At 42.4% G+C, this 18,725-nt stretch overlaps 1 protein-coding gene across 13 annotated transcripts in view; it reads left to right on the top strand.

Annotated features, from left to right (window-relative positions):
- The window catches only part of FOXN3 (forkhead box N3), a 648,650-nt gene that overhangs the window by 609,233 nt on the left and 20,692 nt on the right, over positions 1 to 18,725 (top strand). For all 13 annotated transcript variants that reach the window (XM_069208155.1, XM_069208156.1, XM_069208164.1 and 10 more), the window contains one exon: positions 9,501 to 9,609. In XM_069208155.1, coding sequence (XP_069064256.1) covers positions 9,501 to 9,609 — 109 coding nt within the window. The remainder of the gene's footprint in view (positions 1 to 9,500; positions 9,610 to 18,725) is intronic.

The following is an 18,725-nucleotide window of genomic DNA, read 5'->3' as shown; positions in this document are numbered from 1 at the left end:
CAGGAATGTATGGAGGTCATAAAACAAGCTAGAAAACCTACCACTAGACACTGCTGTGCAAATAAGTGGAAAAGATTTGTTTATTACTGCCATAATAATCAAATTCAACCTTTACACGCATCTGCAAAAGAGATAGTAGGATACTTACTACATTTGCAAAAATCTAAACTAGCTTTCTCTTCCATTAAAATACATCTTACGGCAATTTCAGCTTACCTGCAAATTACGCACTCAACTTCATTGTTTAGGATACCAGTCATAAAAGCGTTTATGGAAGGCCTAAAGAGAATTATACCACCAAGAACACCACCAGTTCCTTCATGGAACCTCAACATTGTCTTAACACGACTCATGGGTCCACCTTTTGAGCCCATGCACTCTTGTGAAATGCAATACTTAACGTGGAAAGTAGCATTTTTAATTGCCATCACATCTCTAAGAAGAGTGAGTGAAATTCAAGCATTTACCATTCAAGAACCATTTATTCAAATACACAAGAATAAAGTTGTTCTACGGACCAATCCTAAATTTTTACCAAAAGTAATCTCACCGTTCCACTTGAATCAAACGGTAGAATTACCAGTGTTCTTCCCACAGCCAGATTCTGTAGCTGAAAGAGCACTACATACATTAGACATCAAAAGAGCACTAATGTACTACATTGACAGAACAAAACTAATTTGAAAGACAAAACAACTATTTATCGCCTTTCAAAAACCTCATACAGGAAATCCAATTTCAAAACAAGGCATTGCTAGATGGATAGTTAAGTGCATTCAAACCTGCTATCTTAAAGCTAAAAGAGAACTGCCTATTACACCAAAGGCACACTCAACCAGAAAGAAGGGTGCTACCATGGCCTTTCTAGGAAATATTCCAATGAACGAAATATGTAAGGCAGCAACATGGTCTACGCCTCATACATTTACCAAGCACTACTGTGTAGATGTGTTAACTGCACAACAAGCAACAGTAAGTCAAGCTGTACTAAGGGCCAGATGTACCAAAGGATTTTACCCATTTTGTGTCAATGGGAAAAAGCTTTCGTACATATGACCCTAAGAACATTATTTCAAACTACTTCAACTCCTACAGGCTGAACCACCGCTTTTGGGGAGATAACTGCTTACTAGTCTATGCACAGCATGTGTATCTGCAGCTACACATGCCATCGAACGGAAAATGTCACTTACCCAGTGTACATCTGTTCGTGGCATTAGTCGCTGCAGATTCACATGCGCCCACCTGCCTCCCCGGGAGCCTGTAGCCGTTTAGAAGTAGATCTTAAACATTTGTAAATATATTACTTGAAACTTCATTATGTACATACGCATTCACTCCATTGCATGGGCACTATTACTAGCATACACAACTCCTACCTCACCCTCTACGGGGAAAACAATCTAAGATGGAGTCGACGCCCATGCGCAATGGAGTCGAAATGGGAGGAGTCCCTCGGTCTCGTGACTCGAAAAGACTTCTTCGAAGAAAAACAACTTGTAACACTCCGAGCCCAACACCAGATGGCGGGATGTGCACAGCATGTGAATCTGCAGCGACTAATGCCACAAACAGATGTACACTGGGTAAGTGACATTTTCCATATATTGCAGTGTGTGCTATAGACATATTGGTGGCAACGTATTCTAATTACGCTGTGATTGCACATGTTTGTAGAGTTAATGCAGCCCCTATGCTCCATGGCTTCAGGGTATATACCTGGTGGCTGTAATGAATTCTGTATTCTCAAAATCTGCTGATTATGGTATTCTTGGTGGTTGCAGCCAATTCTATATACTTGCTGGTTGCAGTGATCGCTGTGTACTTAGCAGCATCAGCGTACTATTCTTGGAACTGCAACTTAAGCGCTCAGAAGATAAGATCAATGTGTGGTTCAAGGGACTACTCGTGGTATGCTTGGTGGTCTAAACCAATTCTGTATACTTGATGGTTGCAGTGTTTGTTGTGTACTTGGCAGCATCAGCGTACAATCCTTGGAACTGCAACTTGAGCTATATACCAAAGAACTGTACCTTATTCTGTTTACTCGGTGACTGCAGTGCTTATTTTATCTGAATGGGAGCTGCTAGCTGTCGCAATATTGTTAGTTGTGAAAATAGTATAAATATTTGGTTGCAGTAGTTGATGCTATATCTTTCGCAACTGCCGGGCATGCTGAGTGCCTTTGGCGGCCAGTATGCTGTTTGCGTGGTGGTTGCCGTGTAAGCTAAAATGTTGTTGGCTGCAACATATGCTGTGTGCCTTTTGGCTGCAGGGTATGCTAATGTTTGGTTGCTGCAGTGCATGCAGTAAGCGTGTCTGCTGCTGTGTACGGGTATTGATCACAGTTTAAAGCAAAGAATGGACTTTATAATTTAAAGATAACAAGTCCACACTTAGTCGGTGAAAAAGAGATCGTTAAAGTATTCAGCACATTTTTCTTAGTGTACATAATAAATGCATACCACTGCCAATATTGGCACACTAGTTATCTGCTTCCTTATTTCGAGCATGTTTGTCAAATTTTGGGATCATAATGAAATGGTGGTTTGTCTCGAACAAACAGTGTGGCCCCCTTGGTAAGACCTTTAGGACTCGATTACGATATTGGTGGAGGGCATTACTCTGTCCCAAACAGTGACGGATATCCCGTCCGCCGTATTGCAAGTTCCATTATGTCCTGTGGAATTTGTAAAACAGCGGATATCTGTCACTATTGGGACGGAGTAATCCCCTCTGCCAAGGTCGTAATCAGGCCCTTGGTGTCTAAAGTGCAGAATCCAATTTTTGCAAAAGTGCTAGCCTTTGAAAGGTTTTCTGCACTTCACTCAGATTGGAGTTTTAGTGGCAGCGCTATCTACCTCTCACCAAGCTTCAAATAGCCAATAAACAATATCCAAAGATTTGGACCCCTGAACAATAAAGGTGATGCTGGGCACCCCACCATCCCGCTGCCTCTATTTTCGTTTCAGCACTTAGAAGATAAGATCAATGTGCGGTTCAAGGGGGTGCTTGAAATAGCCGCTGTTCCATATAGTGCTTTGTAACCATGTTAACGTTTCTAAGCTCCTGCTATTTATTTTCTTATAAAGGAACTCATAGTGCTTAGAGCCATTGGAGCCGATTTACAAAGACTTGTCTGTGAGCAAGTGCGATTTATTCTTGTAGGTCCATTGATTTACTCCTAGAAATCAGGAGTAAGCCAGCAGCATTGGAAAAGTGAGATGCACAGTATCACAACCAAATCTTTGTGAATCTCGGGTCCTGGTGGCCAGTATATCTGGAGTCCATTTACACAGTAAACAGTGTAACCATTAGGGTTGCAGGGTGGCCTTGGAGTGTATTGGGAATAGTATTGTAGTGGGTTAAACCAAGATAACCTAACCTTTGTGGCGCTGTCTGAATACTGTTATGACAACAGAGTTGAGTCAAGTTCAGTCACAGCACTGGAATGGGTTTCTCAACGGTGTGTTTGGGAAGTGTTTCAAATGTGCATTTAGGGAAAAGTGTTGTTGTCCAGATGTTTACATTTACAGAAGATCAGCTACATTTGTAGTGTGTATATTCCGGATATTTTAATGGTCATTTTGCAATTCTTGAAACCACTCAGAGTATTCTACACAGTGAGACTTTGTTGACACACGTGACGGCATCAAAGCAGTACAAACTGATGCTGTCTCAGATATCCAGTCCAGTCTGGACACAAGGTCTCTGCTCCTTTCTGGACCTATGTTGTTTTCTAGGTAAGGCAAGCACTCCCTATTCCCAAATCTATCCGCGGAGAGAGCGTTTAAGATATAAAGATAACATCAGAATTTATGTCCTTGTTTACAATTAATGTTCTTTGATTCTTGTGATCATCTACAGAAAAACTGTGGTTATTATACCTGTGCCGAAGGTCTTGTATGTATATGTTTCACACCCGTATGTTTTAAAGATTTCAGGCCTGTATTTGTGCTTGTGTTCTTACCATACTTAGTACGAATGAGGATGTTGAAGCTGGGCAGTGTTGTGTATTACTTGCGAAATTATCATAGTATTTATGGAATCACTAACTGATGAATGAAATATGTAGTGTGCTATTCTGTTTATAGTGAGTTGTTTAACTTTGGTGCATTTTATGGCGGGTGTGTTAATTTTACTGTCTCTGAAATCAAGATAGACCTAAAACCTTGCACTGCTTAGTCCTGATTTGATAGTATATTGCTATTTCTATACCTATAAATAAAGAAAACATGCTAATGCGTTAATTTTAAGAAGTTCCAAGGTCTTTATAAGATACTCCCGTGTATCTGATGAGGCAAGATATCACCAGACATACTTGAGGTTCAGTTTCCACTATTTAAATACGAAAATGCCAGTTATTTTCACTCTGATGTCTGGTGCCTACATGCAGTGCCGATGTAGGGCACTGGACAATTAATAGGAGACGAGATTGCCCACAGAAGGGTTTCACCAAAAGAACTTCATTTGTTAACACCTTGCTCGGGAAACGGGCTAATCACTTGGGGCTTTTAATGAATTGCTGCACATAGACAATTTATGCCTGTTCTGCTCGGTGTGGAAGAGAACTCGACTTTAATCTGGTGCTTGTGTAATCCATGAAACATGACCAATTTCTGTTGATACCGAATATGTAAAGCATCTTTTAATTAAGAAGCCAGATGTGATTATGTAAAGGGGTATGATACATATGGTTCCACAGATAATGATATGCATCCTCAAGATTGTTGGGAAAATGTAGCCCCCCCAGTAGCAGTGAGTCACTGCATTTCATTTCAGGCCGCATCTGTTTATTTAATAATAACGGTGGATTCGCTTGGGGAAAACAGGAGCTGCTGTGTTTTGCTTCTTCCCTAACAAGTCATTTTAAGGGTTAAATTAATATGCAGTATGTGGTAGTTATGATTATTTCCGGTTGTGTTCACCTTGCTGGCCTTACCATCAAAACATTATCTATCAGTTTAAACAATATCCCTTCATTGCTATGAGAATACATAGAGAAATAACATACTTCACTTTGTGGATATAAGTATTACAATATTGTATTTAGAGGCTCTGGAAGTGAGGACGACTCTGGTATGACTCCATGTTTTTATGCTTTTTAATAAACAAGAAATTCCAGAATTGCATCTGAATCTACCTCTTTTCGTTTGTAATGCATTTATATAGTGCATCCTCCAAACAGGATCTGCGAACTGCATGGTGTACACAGTTCCTGCAACAAGTTTATTAACTGAGACATGTTTGTCCAAAAAACAGCTGTAAAATATTGGTTTATATAATTGGAACAGTACATCCATTAGTACCTGGATCTGTCGTTATGTGACCAGTGCTAGAGGGCGTTGGCACCTGCTCACATTGAATTATGATACATGACTGCCTATCTATCTACTCACACATAGATGTGCACACACAATACATCTATTTATATACACACACATATAAATAAAACATTGTTTTTGTTTCAGATTTTAAATGCAGTCTTTGCAAACCTTTGAAATGCAGCTCAAAAAGCATTAAATTGAGTTGGCTTAGCTTACGTCTTCAAGCTCAGTGGCACAGAGGCCTGTACATCTTGCTGTATTGCCAATGTTATTGTTCTTAAGACATTAAATACCGGTCTGCATATGGTGACACCTTAAACCAGCCTACTAAGTTGGCTGACACAGAGCCCATAACTGATGTGCTAATCTCGGAGTGCACTTTTTCTTTTGTTTGAAGTGCTTGACTCGCGTCTTCGGGTTTTCGTATTGTGTTTGGTGGCTTGGAAAGTGAGCGATGTGTTCAGGTAATCAAAAAGAAATCTGGAACTTCGTGAATTACACGTTATTTGTAAACCGAGGTTTCCCAAAACATTGTTATTAAAGTCCAGGGGAATGGATCATGCTGGAAAAGCACTCTTTATGGTCAGTGCCAAGCTTACTTGTACAACCGTATCTCTATGCCAGTCTGAAAAATAATCACTGTATTTCGTACCACCACCAAACAGTCTAACATTAGCGCTGTTATAGCCATTGTGACCAGATACCGTTGTATAGCAGTCACTTATCAGGACCACCCACTTGATCAAAAATGCAACCAGTAACAGTTACTGATGATGTTGCGACTAGCAGTGTGGCCCCTCCCTGAGGGTTAGGTTTTTTTATGATTCAGTTGGCTTTGTTTTCTCTTGACTACAAGTATCCGTAGTTTTCTTCCATTCAGCAAATTTCAGTTCAAATAATTATGCTCTTGTGTGTTTTCTGCAGAAAGCAGTACCTCCTTCATTTGTTTATTCGGACGGTCACTGTTTTTCTACCCTCCTTCCATGACGTGAATCGAGGGGCACAAGGGCTATTTTGTGGGTCTGGGTTGAGCCCCAGAGTGCAGTAAGATTGCTCTAAGTGCATTTGATCCCTACGTCTAGACTATCACTGTGCTCCGGAGTGCTCAGAGATCCTCCGTAAGTTTCAAAGTGAGCGTACACTAGCTACATCCACGCTGGTGTGCAATCAAAAGCAAGAGACTACATCATTGTCAGGTTCCTGCTGGTACCCCTGTTTGCCATGTTGATAATCCAGCATAGGACATACTCAAATGGCCACTCTAAGTTTTTAAGTTTCTAAGTTCCTTTACTTGACTTCATAAATTAATAAATAATATAAAAACAAAGTGTGACTCCTAAAATGGACCTCACAAGAAGACCTGTGTTAGAACCAGTTTTATTTTTAGCTTATATATCGCCTCCAAATCCTAGACTGCTTCCATTTAGATTGAAGAAAAATATACAAATGATTATATCTCCTGAGCATCCTACTGTAACACTCTGACTGAAGAAGAAATGATTATATCTTCAGTCCATGCTCTTGAAGCACAGCTGGCTCAGTGCTCCTGTCAAGTGCCTCTGATGGATGCAGAGCTGGCTTGTGATGTTAGCAGTGGCCACATTTGTACCCAAATACTTGGCTTTTTGGACTGTTGCTGCCTTTAGAATTGAGAAGGAATTTGAGGTGGTGGGTGGGACACCGGAGAGCTGTGAGCTGGTAGTTTCAAAGGCTTGATCAGTACCTTTTCAAGTAGAAGGGTGGACGCCAGCTCTGCCCGAGCTTCTCTTACATGTAGCCTGGTTTGTCTCTCAGCCACCCAGTGTTTGTTGAGAGTGAACAATGCTGAAGTCCGTGTGCCATTTTTTGAAAGCTCTAATACACGGTATAGGAAGTGTGAATAGTTACAACACCTCTCCTTTTTACACAAATATTAATGTGGGAGTCTAAAGTAAACCAGCGGGAGGAGGATACTTTAGTTAAAGCAGTAGAAACCATTGTGAACGCCTCGTCAAGAATATTGTGTCCGGATTTGGAGATCATGCTTCCTAATACCCCAGGAGACTTCAGAAACAGAGTAGTGGAGACCTACCAAGATGGGGCATGAACTTCCAGTCATAGAAGTGAAAGACCTCACAAATCATTTGAACACATGATGGAGATGGCCGAGAAATTGGAGATGTTGAAATATTACAGAGCAGTGCTCGACTTGGAAAAATAGAAGTGCAGGTACTCTGTATCGGAGTACCTGCTTGTTTCTGAGAAGTGCTGGTACTCTCCAATTAAATGTATTACTTTTTTCTTCAGAAGCGCAGGTACTCACCCTCTCAAAATAAAAAGAAAAAGTGCTAGTACTCTGTACAGGAGAGTACCGGCCCATTTAAAGCACTATTTCAGAGTATACATAAAATAAAGGCAGGGAATGTACTTTTACTTAACTATGGCATTTAGAGAGAGGTGTGGTGCAGTCACACATATTAAAGTAATACAATAGACCTCTCAGTTAAGTGGATTGCTTGCAGTATTCACCTTCAGTCGTGTGAAGACAAAGTCAAAGCCTAGGACAGAAATAGAAAAATATAGCAAAAACTGAGGCGGAGACTTAGCAGGGTTACACGGTGTTGCTGCAGGAAGTGCCTCAAAGAGGCCAAACAAGTCAAACAAATCAGAACTGTCAACATTATTCATTTCATTTTCCTGGTGACAGCATCCACAACATTTGCCTCCTTCATAGGCTTGTCCAGCAACATTTCAGATGCGAAGAGTTAAAAACCAAGACACAGAGGAGATGTGATATTTGAAAGAACCACTAGAGCAGGTTGCGGCTCTTTTCATTATGGGGATCCGGTAATATCTGCAACAAGCAAATCAGAGAAAGGTCCCTTTGTCGCCTGTGGGTAATGCAGAATATAGCTGCCAGCCTTCTCTAGAGCCAGGGTTAAAGAGAACCCTGCTTACTCCACCATGGCATCATTCCATTGGAAAGACACACTCCAGATCCAGGGAGCAATGAGAGTATCAAACGAAGGGTAAAGGTAGATGCTAGATTGGCTCTGCAGATTTAGAGGAGGCAGGGAAGTGGCCAGACTAGATGGGCCTTCATGTTCCTTAGTTCATATTGGTTTGTTTATTCCCACACTACCATTCTTGCATAAAGTAAGTAGATTTTGAGTAAATCAGGCAGTTGTTTTGATCTGGATGCCTCCTATAATGCATTGTGATAGTGAGGATTTGATTTGCTAATATCAGACTGTTTCTTACGGTCATTCTTTAGGGGCGAGTGCAAATTGCTCCTTCCCTCTTCTAATCACTCTTTAGGGGGATTTTAACCTCGGCCATGTTACTTCAGTCACTTACATTGGCTCATGGGCTTGCCTTTTAAAATCCCCTTGTTTTTATTTGTGAAAGGCATGTATATGTCATGCCTTTTCCTGTGTTTTGCCCTCCTCAAGAGCACCGGTAAACTACTGGAAACATACGAGGCTCCATGTTTTCCGTATGGTTTCTGGACTACTTTTTCTCTTTATTTTGCTCTGTTTTAAACAGCTCGATGGCACTGTTAATTTTTATTTCTCTCATTTAATGTGGCAAGAAAAGTCCGGTTAGGAGACTACATCGCTAATAGCTCAAACTCAACGTAATGCGAGACCCGTTTCATTGCAAATGCTTGTTTTGCCACTGTTTCTAACATGTTCAAGCTTATGATTGGCTGTTTATATCATCGTGGTCAGCCATTTTGGGTTTCAGGCTATGTTTCATTGCCACTCTGCCCAAGTTGTGGTTTGTACTGAATTTGTGTATGTTTTTTAGGTCAGAAGTCCATGGTTTTATTATTTATCGAGTCCTCTCTTATCAATTGCAGATGTTGGTTTTTGGTTCTTATTTCTTTTCATGGTGGATGTTTTAAATACTTTCGCTATCATCCTAATGCGAAGTGTCCTTCTTTCAGCTATGCAGAATGCAGAGACCAGTGCTTATACCACTGGGCGTACCAAGAAATTGTTAGTAATGAGTATTCCCCCCACAGACTGCAGCACAAGTCTAATGAAACAAGGTGTTCTCTATACTTCCAGTTTGGTCTCCCAATCCAAAATTTAGTCTGAAATGCTGCTTTAAAACAAACTAAAAAAACTGCATGAAAGCATCATGGTGCTGAGCTTATCAGTTTTTTGCTTCTCTCCTTTGTTTCTGCAGTGCCTCCTGGTGTCATACAGAATGGTTCCCATGGACTCAGCAGAGGCATGCTCGATGAAGTGAGGCCAGTGCCAATCAACCCCATCGGAAGCGTGGCTGCTGGGATAAGGTGAGGTGTGCTTGACACCATTAAGGCCACGGCCCAGTTGATGTGTTTCTGGAGCCTCGTGTGATTGCTATCCAAGCTGGATAGGGGGTCCTCAGTTCATTTTCAAAGTTATGTAGTACATTAATAATCATTTGCATAGTGTGCCATGAAGTGCTTTGCAGCTTTAGGGCACTTTCAGGGAGGAAGCAAGCACCTACAGGTAAGAAGTGATTAAAGCATGGAATATGGGTGAATAAAGTGTTGGTGAATATTTTTTCCGGACTCAGGTGGTCTTTTTTCAGAACTAAGATGGGAGTCAGTCGTTCATAATTCCTTATCCAAGATATTTTGAAGGACTGGGGCCTTTTAAGTGTTCTAATTACCTACCTATCTTAGTCTGTAGAAACTATATCGCACCCTAGAGACATGAGGCTGTGCCATCAGCCACCAGTTTCGGATGCCCGGGTGGCTTATGGTTAGGCACGGGATGGAATAAAATTAAAAAGTATTAGACTGTAGAATAGTTGGTCAGTGCTGGGTGTACAGGGCCGGTTGCAAGGGATCACTTGGTTTCAAAGTAGAAGCATGCCCAACCTGTTTTTTTGCAGATGATTATGATGTTTTAGATCATGTAGCAATTTATTTTTTGAAAACTGCTAAATCAGCGAATGATTTGCCTTAGTACTGAGGTATCGGTTGATATTTTATTCAAGGATATGACAAAAGTCATTTCATTTGGTTATTTTGTCAGCAGTATACCATTCCTCCGTCGCTAACAAGGCTCTTAGCTGTTCTTACTAATATAGGGACATTGACTAGCTCACATTTTGGTGAGAATGCTGGAGCACAGGCTCATAATATCCAGTTTGGATCCATTCACACAACTTTTAACCTAAACATTCATGAAAGAACACAGATAAATAAGAAGTGATATAAACGTTACTGTGAAATAAAGCAAAGTTGGACATCAATGATCAATAGTTCTGCAAAAACGGATAATGAGGCATCCCTTGAGAACATCCACAGAAGTGTGTTTAATATAAAGATGGAAGTCTATGGCCGAACGTGTTAGGATCTCCCTGGCAGGAAGGAGCAAAAACACTAACATCGTGCCCAAGAGGCATTTAGTTTTGTTCGAGACCAAGAATGAAAAGCTGCCTGCTGAATTTCTGCCCCGCCCCAGAAAATACTGTTAAATCTCTGGTGACCCTATGGACAAACCAAGAAGTGTACCCTTGGGCTACAGTCCTTTCTGCACCTCCGTCTTTGTGTATCACAAAACAAATGCTTAGTTTTTCATATGGAGCTTGGAATTCGCCTTCTCAGGTAAAAGTGAGTAAACGCAAAGCGTATTAAAAACAATTCTTGCCCTTCGTAGTGCATGTCAGTTCCTGTTTGAATGTGGAGCAAGTAGTACTGAACAGCCACTCTGGGGAGGTCGGCCACTCCAAATATCTCTAGAATACACGGACAGTAGTTAGCTAGGAACACTGGGATTCTGCATGGAAGAAAAACGATGCCACAACGTGACAAGCAGTTGTGTAACCCTGACCTAACTCAACAGAGTTGCTCCTACAAATTTATGAGCGACTAAGTTGATAAGGATAATATCTGTCTAGGACTGAAGCCACATGATTTAAAAAAACTATGTAAAAACACTTTAGTAGCTCAACTAGTACACCTCATCTAGAAATGAGCACAAAAACATGAGCATTATCGGGGGGCGGTATCTAGCAGGTCCAAAGGCTACTGTACGGCATAGAAATATACCCACCAGATCAGTGAACAGGCAAGAACCCCAGCTAGAAAGGAAGAACCCAGATCAACACTACACAAAGAGGCCAAGCTCTAAAAGGTACTTGAGTAGCAAACTGCTTGGAAATGGAGCATAAGGTCTAAGCCCTTGAGATATGAAGGAACCTACAGCAAATGCAAGGGTTTACCATATGCACCTAAGACTATTCTAGGAAGCAAAAGATTCTTTAAGGAAGGTACGTGAAAAGAGCCGGGCAGGTGAGGGTAAACCAAAGCACCAGGCTGCTGAGTTTTCAAAAATTAGAAAGCAGGTTTCTTCCGCCACCAGGAACTGATAACGCAGAAGCTGACTTCACCACAGCCTTGGACAAAACTGTGCCTCAGAATAATTTCAGTGGCCGTGCTCAAGGGTTTCCGCTGGAACGGAAGGAGAAAGTCTCTTCTAACTACTGCAGGTCCACTTGTCCTCATTCACAACAGCAGCACCCATATTGAGCCAGTTGAGATCTGAAGTTCTGCCGGCTTGGAGACCGGAGATCCTCTTCTCGGGTCTCACTGGGCGCTGTTTTAGCCTTTATCTGCATTTCTTTTGGGGGGGATTTTGCCAGCACGTTGCATTGAGCGATGTAGCTTGTGCTTTACGTTCGCGGCATTAGGAAGGTTGCAGGATAGAAGTTGTAGTTTTATAGTTACCATCAGGTCCTTGGAATATGATTTGTGAACTTTGCATTCTGGTTGCAGGGTTTCAACTCCTCGGTGGTTGATGAGAGCAGATTCCTGACCTTGGTCTTCGGTTAGACCTAAACGTTTCGCATGATGGCATGTTTAATTGTAAAATACCAAGTATCCGTGCCAACCTGCAGATTGTAGTCCCGGGTCGTCTAGGAGAATAGAGCAATGTGGAAGATTTGCTATTTTTGTCTTGTGAATAGTAACATCGAATAGCGATAAATGCTCACCCGGAGCAGCTCCCTGACTTGAGAACTGAAAGTTCAAAGTCTGGACCGCAGATGTTGGCAGCGGGGATTTCCCAGGCCCTGCTCCAACAGCTGTTCCTGGGCTGCGGCACGTGGTGTGGGGAAATGCGGCTGAGAATAAAATGGCTTCGAATGCCTGTGCATTCACCTTCTATTCGTATTTACAAAGGACCCGCCTATTGCCTGATAGTTCAGCTTTTGTTTGCCTTTTGCCAGTCCCAGCCTTGCCACATAAAACCTTCCTGCATGCGCTTGTGCAAACAGCGACCCTTGCTATGCATCGTTTATTCCAGCACACAATATTGTGTCCTTGCAGCCCAGCGGAAGTCGGCCTTTTGCGAGTTTTCTCATTTGAGATTAGCTTCCGTTTGGTACGTGTTGTCTTTATATCCCGTCCTTTTCTGACCTGTCCTTAGGCAGTCTGACTTAATAGTATTTCGGAATGATATTGAGTTTAATAATTATTATGATAAACGGGATGCATTGGCCGGGGGCAAAGCCAAGTAGTCGAGTGTGGATTATTCCAATGCCCTTGGGACTGGGTCTAGCCCGGGATATTGCTCGCACAGTAGGAGGAAGCTTTTAACTTGAAAGAATAGTTTTGTTCCCTCCAGTATAGCACCACTTAATCCGATGGTTACTAGAAACATGAATAATAGAGGGCCTGAATAGGCGTGCCCCTTCTAGACTATATATATATATATATATATATATATATATATATATATATATTATAGCTGTTACACATACAATTGAAAACAGATCAATAATGTTAATTGTCCTAAGTTATTCAGTCGAGCAGTAATAGTTATTTATATATCATGTAACATCTGCTGATCAGTCTACCATTTTAACTAAAATGGCTCTCTTGAAACCCGGCAGTCCGAGTCTGTTAGCAGCTGGTGGTGGGGATGGAAACTGCCTTTTGAGCTGTTAAGCACCAAGGCTGGTGTGGCGCACACAAACCACACGCTTCGCTACATGTCTCCTGCATGCAGTTGCACATCCACCTTGGCGTGTTCATTCTTCCTGAACATCAGTACAAGAGTGTTAGCAGTAAAGTCTTCTTTCAAAGCACACAGAGGTCCCTCCACCCACCTCTTCGTCCAGTCCACTCTCTTTTTGACGTTTTGTCTTTTATTAAACTTTTAATTCCTTGTCTCTTTTGTTCCTCGGTAATGAGTCAGTTCACAACGTTGCAATTAGGATTAAAAACGTGGTTCTGTTGCGCGTAGAATTAAGCCGAAGCCGACCCTCTCAAAGCCTGGTATGTGCCTGAGCTGTAGCAATCTGATGCATTTCTGTCCTCCGCGTCTGAAGAGTACCTCAAAGACCTTGGATCTGTCCTCTGTGTCTGAAGAGTACCCCAAAGACCTTGGATCTGTCCTCTGCGTCTGAAGAGTACCCCAAAGACCTTGGATCTGTCCTCTGCGTCTGAAGAGTACCTCAAAGACCTTGGATCTGTCCTCTGCGTCTGAAGAGTACCTCAAAGACCTTGGAACTGTCCTCTGCGTCTGGAGAGTACCCCAAAGACCTTGGATCTGTCCTCTGCATCTGAAGAGTACCCCAAAGACCTTGGATCTGTCCTCTGCGTCTGAAGAGTACCTCAAAGACCTTGGAACTGTCCTCTGCGTCTGAAGAGTACCTCAAAGACCTTGGATCTGTCTTCTGCGTCTGAAGAGTACCTCAAAGACCTTGGATCTGTCTTCTGCGTCTGAAGAGTACCTCAAAGATCTTGGATCTGTCCTCTGCGTCTGGAGAGTACCCCAAAGACCTTGGATCTGTCCTCTGCGTCTGAAGAGTACCCCAAAGACCTTGGAACTGCTCTGGCTGCAAATGTGATGCAAGTGTAAGGGAGCCAGCTCCCAAGAGAGGCGTCACTTCCTGCTATAATGCAGTATATAAGAAAGGCGCACCATCGATAAGAGCTTCACAGTGCCTACTAGAATTCTGTATGCTCCATTCCTGGGACACTAGTGTCCAACTATTATGGTTTCAGAAACATGAATTTCCCCATGATAGCCGTTTCTGGTATTTTATCTGCCACAGTAACTGTAGGGTCCTCAGCTCTAGGTCCTGTAATATAACATGTAATCCAGCATATGGTAAGGAGCATATTTTCATGTGATACTAATATTTAGGGTCCGCAATTAATCCATCCATAATCATATTCAGTAGGGTTTGAAGGTAAAAAAAAAAAGTGTTGCGAGACAGTGGCAGCTGTGTCTGACAGCAAAGATTAGGAAATCATCCTCATGACAGACGGGTGTGTGCCTAGTATGTAGGTGCAGACAGATTAAATAATTAATACAGGGTCATACAACATTGGTGTATTCATCTGTTTAAATAACACTACCTTACCAAGACTAGTATTTCTGCTGGCAAATAAATGAACTGATCTGAGAAATAGTCTAAGGTATCAAGCAATAAAAAACTGCAGGAAAAATAAATGTCGTTACCTGTGCTGCCTCTCTTGTTGTTGTCATTTCTACAAAGTAATAATGGTAGTTTTCAGCCCTCTTAAATGGCTTTAAAAACATTCAGAAATGCAGGGGGCTCCAGCATCCAACTGGGTATCTTGAAATATGCTGAGTTGGCAGAAGAGTTCATTGACCACAGGTATCCTGTTTCTGTTTTTTTTACGTCCTATAAAATAGAATCACTTTATGAAATTGCAATGTGCACTAACACATCGATGAGCTAAACTGAAGTACCAAACGATTGCTAACTTTTGAAGTGCAAACCCCAGAGTAGTTTTGCAATGTTCAGGAAGGTAGCACATTTGTGTGCAAATGATGCGCCTGATGCGGCCTCCTCAGTCCGGGCCACACTATGCAATCTTAAGCATTCTGTGCCGGGTGGAGCTGCAGCGACGTGGAAAGAGCACATGTAGGTGCTGTTGTGGTGCCCTTGACCGCCTCCAATTTTAAGTCCATGCTCAGTTTATGATCTGGCTCCAGGTCTCCAATACCCTACACACCCGTGGAGGCACGGACACCTCACAGGGAGTCTGCTGATCAGTACTCAAGGATTGCCAGGAGTATTTGTCGGGTCTTGGTTGTTTGTGTGCACCTCTGAAATATCTGCCCGATGCTGCACGGGGGTGCAGGAGACGTACATTTCACAAAGGGGTGTAACAGAGTTGTGGGATGTAGGCTGGGTGGACCTGTCCTCATGAGCTATCTAGCATTGCAGTCTCCTGTCTGAAGGAGATCCGTCCCCGTGGCTGAGCGCGAGTGCTGCCTTCGCATCCCCTTTGACCATTAAATCCCGGGATCTAGACAGCTTGGTACCCACGGTCCCTTGCAGAAAGCGGATGAAGGAAACTGCAGGGCGGGATTCAGGTGTTCAGCCCGTTTTTGTGGTAACATTGAAGCTTCAGGGCATGGAGTTATCTGAACAGTTGCCAATGAAAGTGCAGAACTTCATTCAAGTCTGCGTATATCAGTGGCTGTAATCCTCAGGTGGGTCTCATAAGAATGAAATACGAGCCACACTGTAAAGATTGGAACTCCAGAAGTATACTGAGAAAAATTAATGTTTAAGGTGAAGTGACTTCATTGGCCACAATGCGCTTTGAGACTCACAGATAGAGAGGCTGACAAAGGCACTGCTTGATGGCAGCTCAGGCCTGTAAACAGGTGTTGCACTTCAGTGTACAAGTGGAGGTTCACACCTGAAAATTATTCATCCACACCTGATAAGTAAAAGTACGCCCACCTTTTCATTTTGAAATTGTTGGAAATAGTATCACACGAGCGTTCACTTTTGGTTTGGGGCTACACAACCATTTATTTGTTTAGTAAGGGGATTTGAAGATCTCTTCGTGTAGCCATTCGGCATCTCCAGAGCTTGGAGAGTGGAAAAGAAACTGCTTAGGGAGCTGGAGCAAATGCGCAAGTGGAACCAGATCAGTTAGTAACCGTATCTTATATTTTTATCTCTTATCTGTTCTGATTGCTCTGCGCAGGGTTTAAATAGTGCTTATTTGTTACTCAGTCTGCCTGGTCAGAAGATTCCTTATGTCCAAGTATCAGATATGTGCATATGTATGAAGAATAGAACATCTTGTGCTATAAAATGTCTTGATCCAAGCTTTATTTAAATTGTTTTTCTGGCTCGGATTTGAAATTCTAGATCCAGACATTCATCTATCTTGCATACTACGCTTGTATTAGAACCTTGGCCAAGAAGCTCCGTCACGGGTGTTGTATTCCTCTCAATCGGAAGCAAAATGTATTATGGAGTTTCTCCTAAAGCAGGAACCCTGGAGAAGAAACTTAAGAAGCTTATATTTCCCCTTAGAAACGGAATGGATAACGCCCTTTGATAAATTAAGGCTACAGCTTTCCACAAGTCACAGCAGAACTCGAAATGCCCCATTCAGTGGTACTGAACGTCGCATGAGCATCATTTGCACATTACAACCTGATGCAGTTTTTTCAGTTATCTTATTTAGCTGCAATTTACGTTTTTGGAAGAATAAACACGTGAGGCCGTACATGCCTACTTCGGACAGTAAGAGCATGTGCTTGTCTGTGCGTGTGTACACATACAGAGGCACGTAGTGTAATAGGCTAGTTATGTTATCACTGCAGAATGGAAGAGGGACCACGACTTAAAATAGGGGACACCTTGCATGAGTTGTATTGCCCCTCCTGTCCCTCAGTAAAGGCGATACGTAACATAGTGGACTCAGGAGATCTGCTTGTTTGGTTTATTCCATGCTGTTTAAGTGTCTATAAGCAGAGCTATTTCAGCAGACCCAGTGCATAATCCCAATTTATGTTTTCTGGTGTAGGGAGTGAAGACCAAGAAATAGAATCAATGCAATCTCCCTTGCCCTGTGGTAAGAAGATGGGTGTCGACCTTTGGAGAATTGGAATGTAAATCTGTGTTTATTTGTACGGTTGTTTCAAATAACATATTTATTGGCCCCATTTATTTTGCCTTGCAAAGCATACATTTACATATTTAGATAGGTGCAGATTCAAGTGTACTAGTGAATGCAGATTCACATATTTACTACTACGAAGTAGTAGTTACATTTCATGTTTTTATCACAGTGCAGGCAAGCTGCATCTACTCCAGCATCACTTTGCTCTTTGATTCTGTCAAAAAACGTTTATTAGAACACCCACCTCGCCAAAAATTAGAATCAAATGTTGAGGGAGAGACAATATTTCTCGCTGCAGATTCCTTCCCTATTAAGTATTCCCTAATCATCATACTGGATCTGGAAACTTTTTAGTAGCATCTCTCTGCCCTGGAAGGTGCCACTTTGCGGTTCCACAGTGACACTGTTCCACTTTGAAAGTGACGTGCGGGGTTTATATAAACTCCACCAGTCGCAGAACGAGAGCTCTGTCGCCGCCGGGAGCTGTTACTCTGTTGTGTTTATTTATTTTTTTCACAGCAAAATTTCAAATGTTTCTTTTCAGTGTGCAAGAGATGTCACCACCTGATAACAGGTTTATAAACTATGTAGGGGCTTTCGCAAGCAGATGACTGTGACAGATTCCCATCAAGTATGCCGGTGGTGTCTAAAGGTGGGCCATGACTTCAAGACCTGCGGAGATAGATTGCGCATCTTATCCTAAGGCCATCATGGAGCACAAAGTGATACTCTGCTTTGCCAAGCACAAAACAACGTTGCTTTAGGGCCATTCCAAGTCCTGCTGAGAGTCAAAGGGCCATTCCCTTTCCAAGATCAGCTCGCAAGGCTGTTTTTCATGCTCAAAGTCTTCGGGTAAGCACAAGAAGGCCAAGCGGAACTTCGCTACTTCCCTCACTCAACTGATGATGCGAAGCACACCACCAACCTTCACATTCGTGCTTCCGAAGTCAGCAGATTTTGGAGCAGATTCCACAGCTGGTTCTGGCACAACCTGAATTTCCACTGCCTTCCACCACACCACGCCAGATTAAAGAGTTCCAGTGTAACGATGCTTAGGCCCTATGGTTTCTGGTCCCATAGAACCAAGAAGCCCTCCATTTCAGTTACCGCCAGTAGGTTCACCCTCTGCGCTAGTCGGACCCTCCGAGCTCATTCTGACCCCCTGCCCAATGTCTTGGCTGACCTCTAGCCTGGACACCTTGATGCCAAGACCGGCCTCATATATATGCGTGTCAAGTTCATCCAATAGTTTTTAGTAAACACAAACTACTGAATACACTTGTGTTCCTTAGCTGCTGTTACATTCCCTATTATATTTTCCATGCAGGCAAGAAGGGAACTTGAAATGAAGAAGTTCATAATCTCTTCTGAGCAAGAATATTCTAGAAGAAGGTTTGCTAATGCTCATTAAACCTTCAGAAGGCGTACTCCAAATTCCTGTCAGTCAGTTGCTTGTAACTCATCAAATTCACTTTAGCGTGCCAGTGCCAGAAGTACAAAGCTATCTA

Source organism: Pleurodeles waltl, chromosome 9 (genome assembly GCF_031143425.1).
Source record: "Pleurodeles waltl isolate 20211129_DDA chromosome 9, aPleWal1.hap1.20221129, whole genome shotgun sequence".
In the NCBI taxonomy this organism is placed as follows: domain Eukaryota; kingdom Metazoa; phylum Chordata; class Amphibia; order Caudata; family Salamandridae; genus Pleurodeles; species Pleurodeles waltl.
Note: the sequence above shows the minus strand (reverse complement) of the source record. Positions and strands in the feature narration are given on the sequence as shown.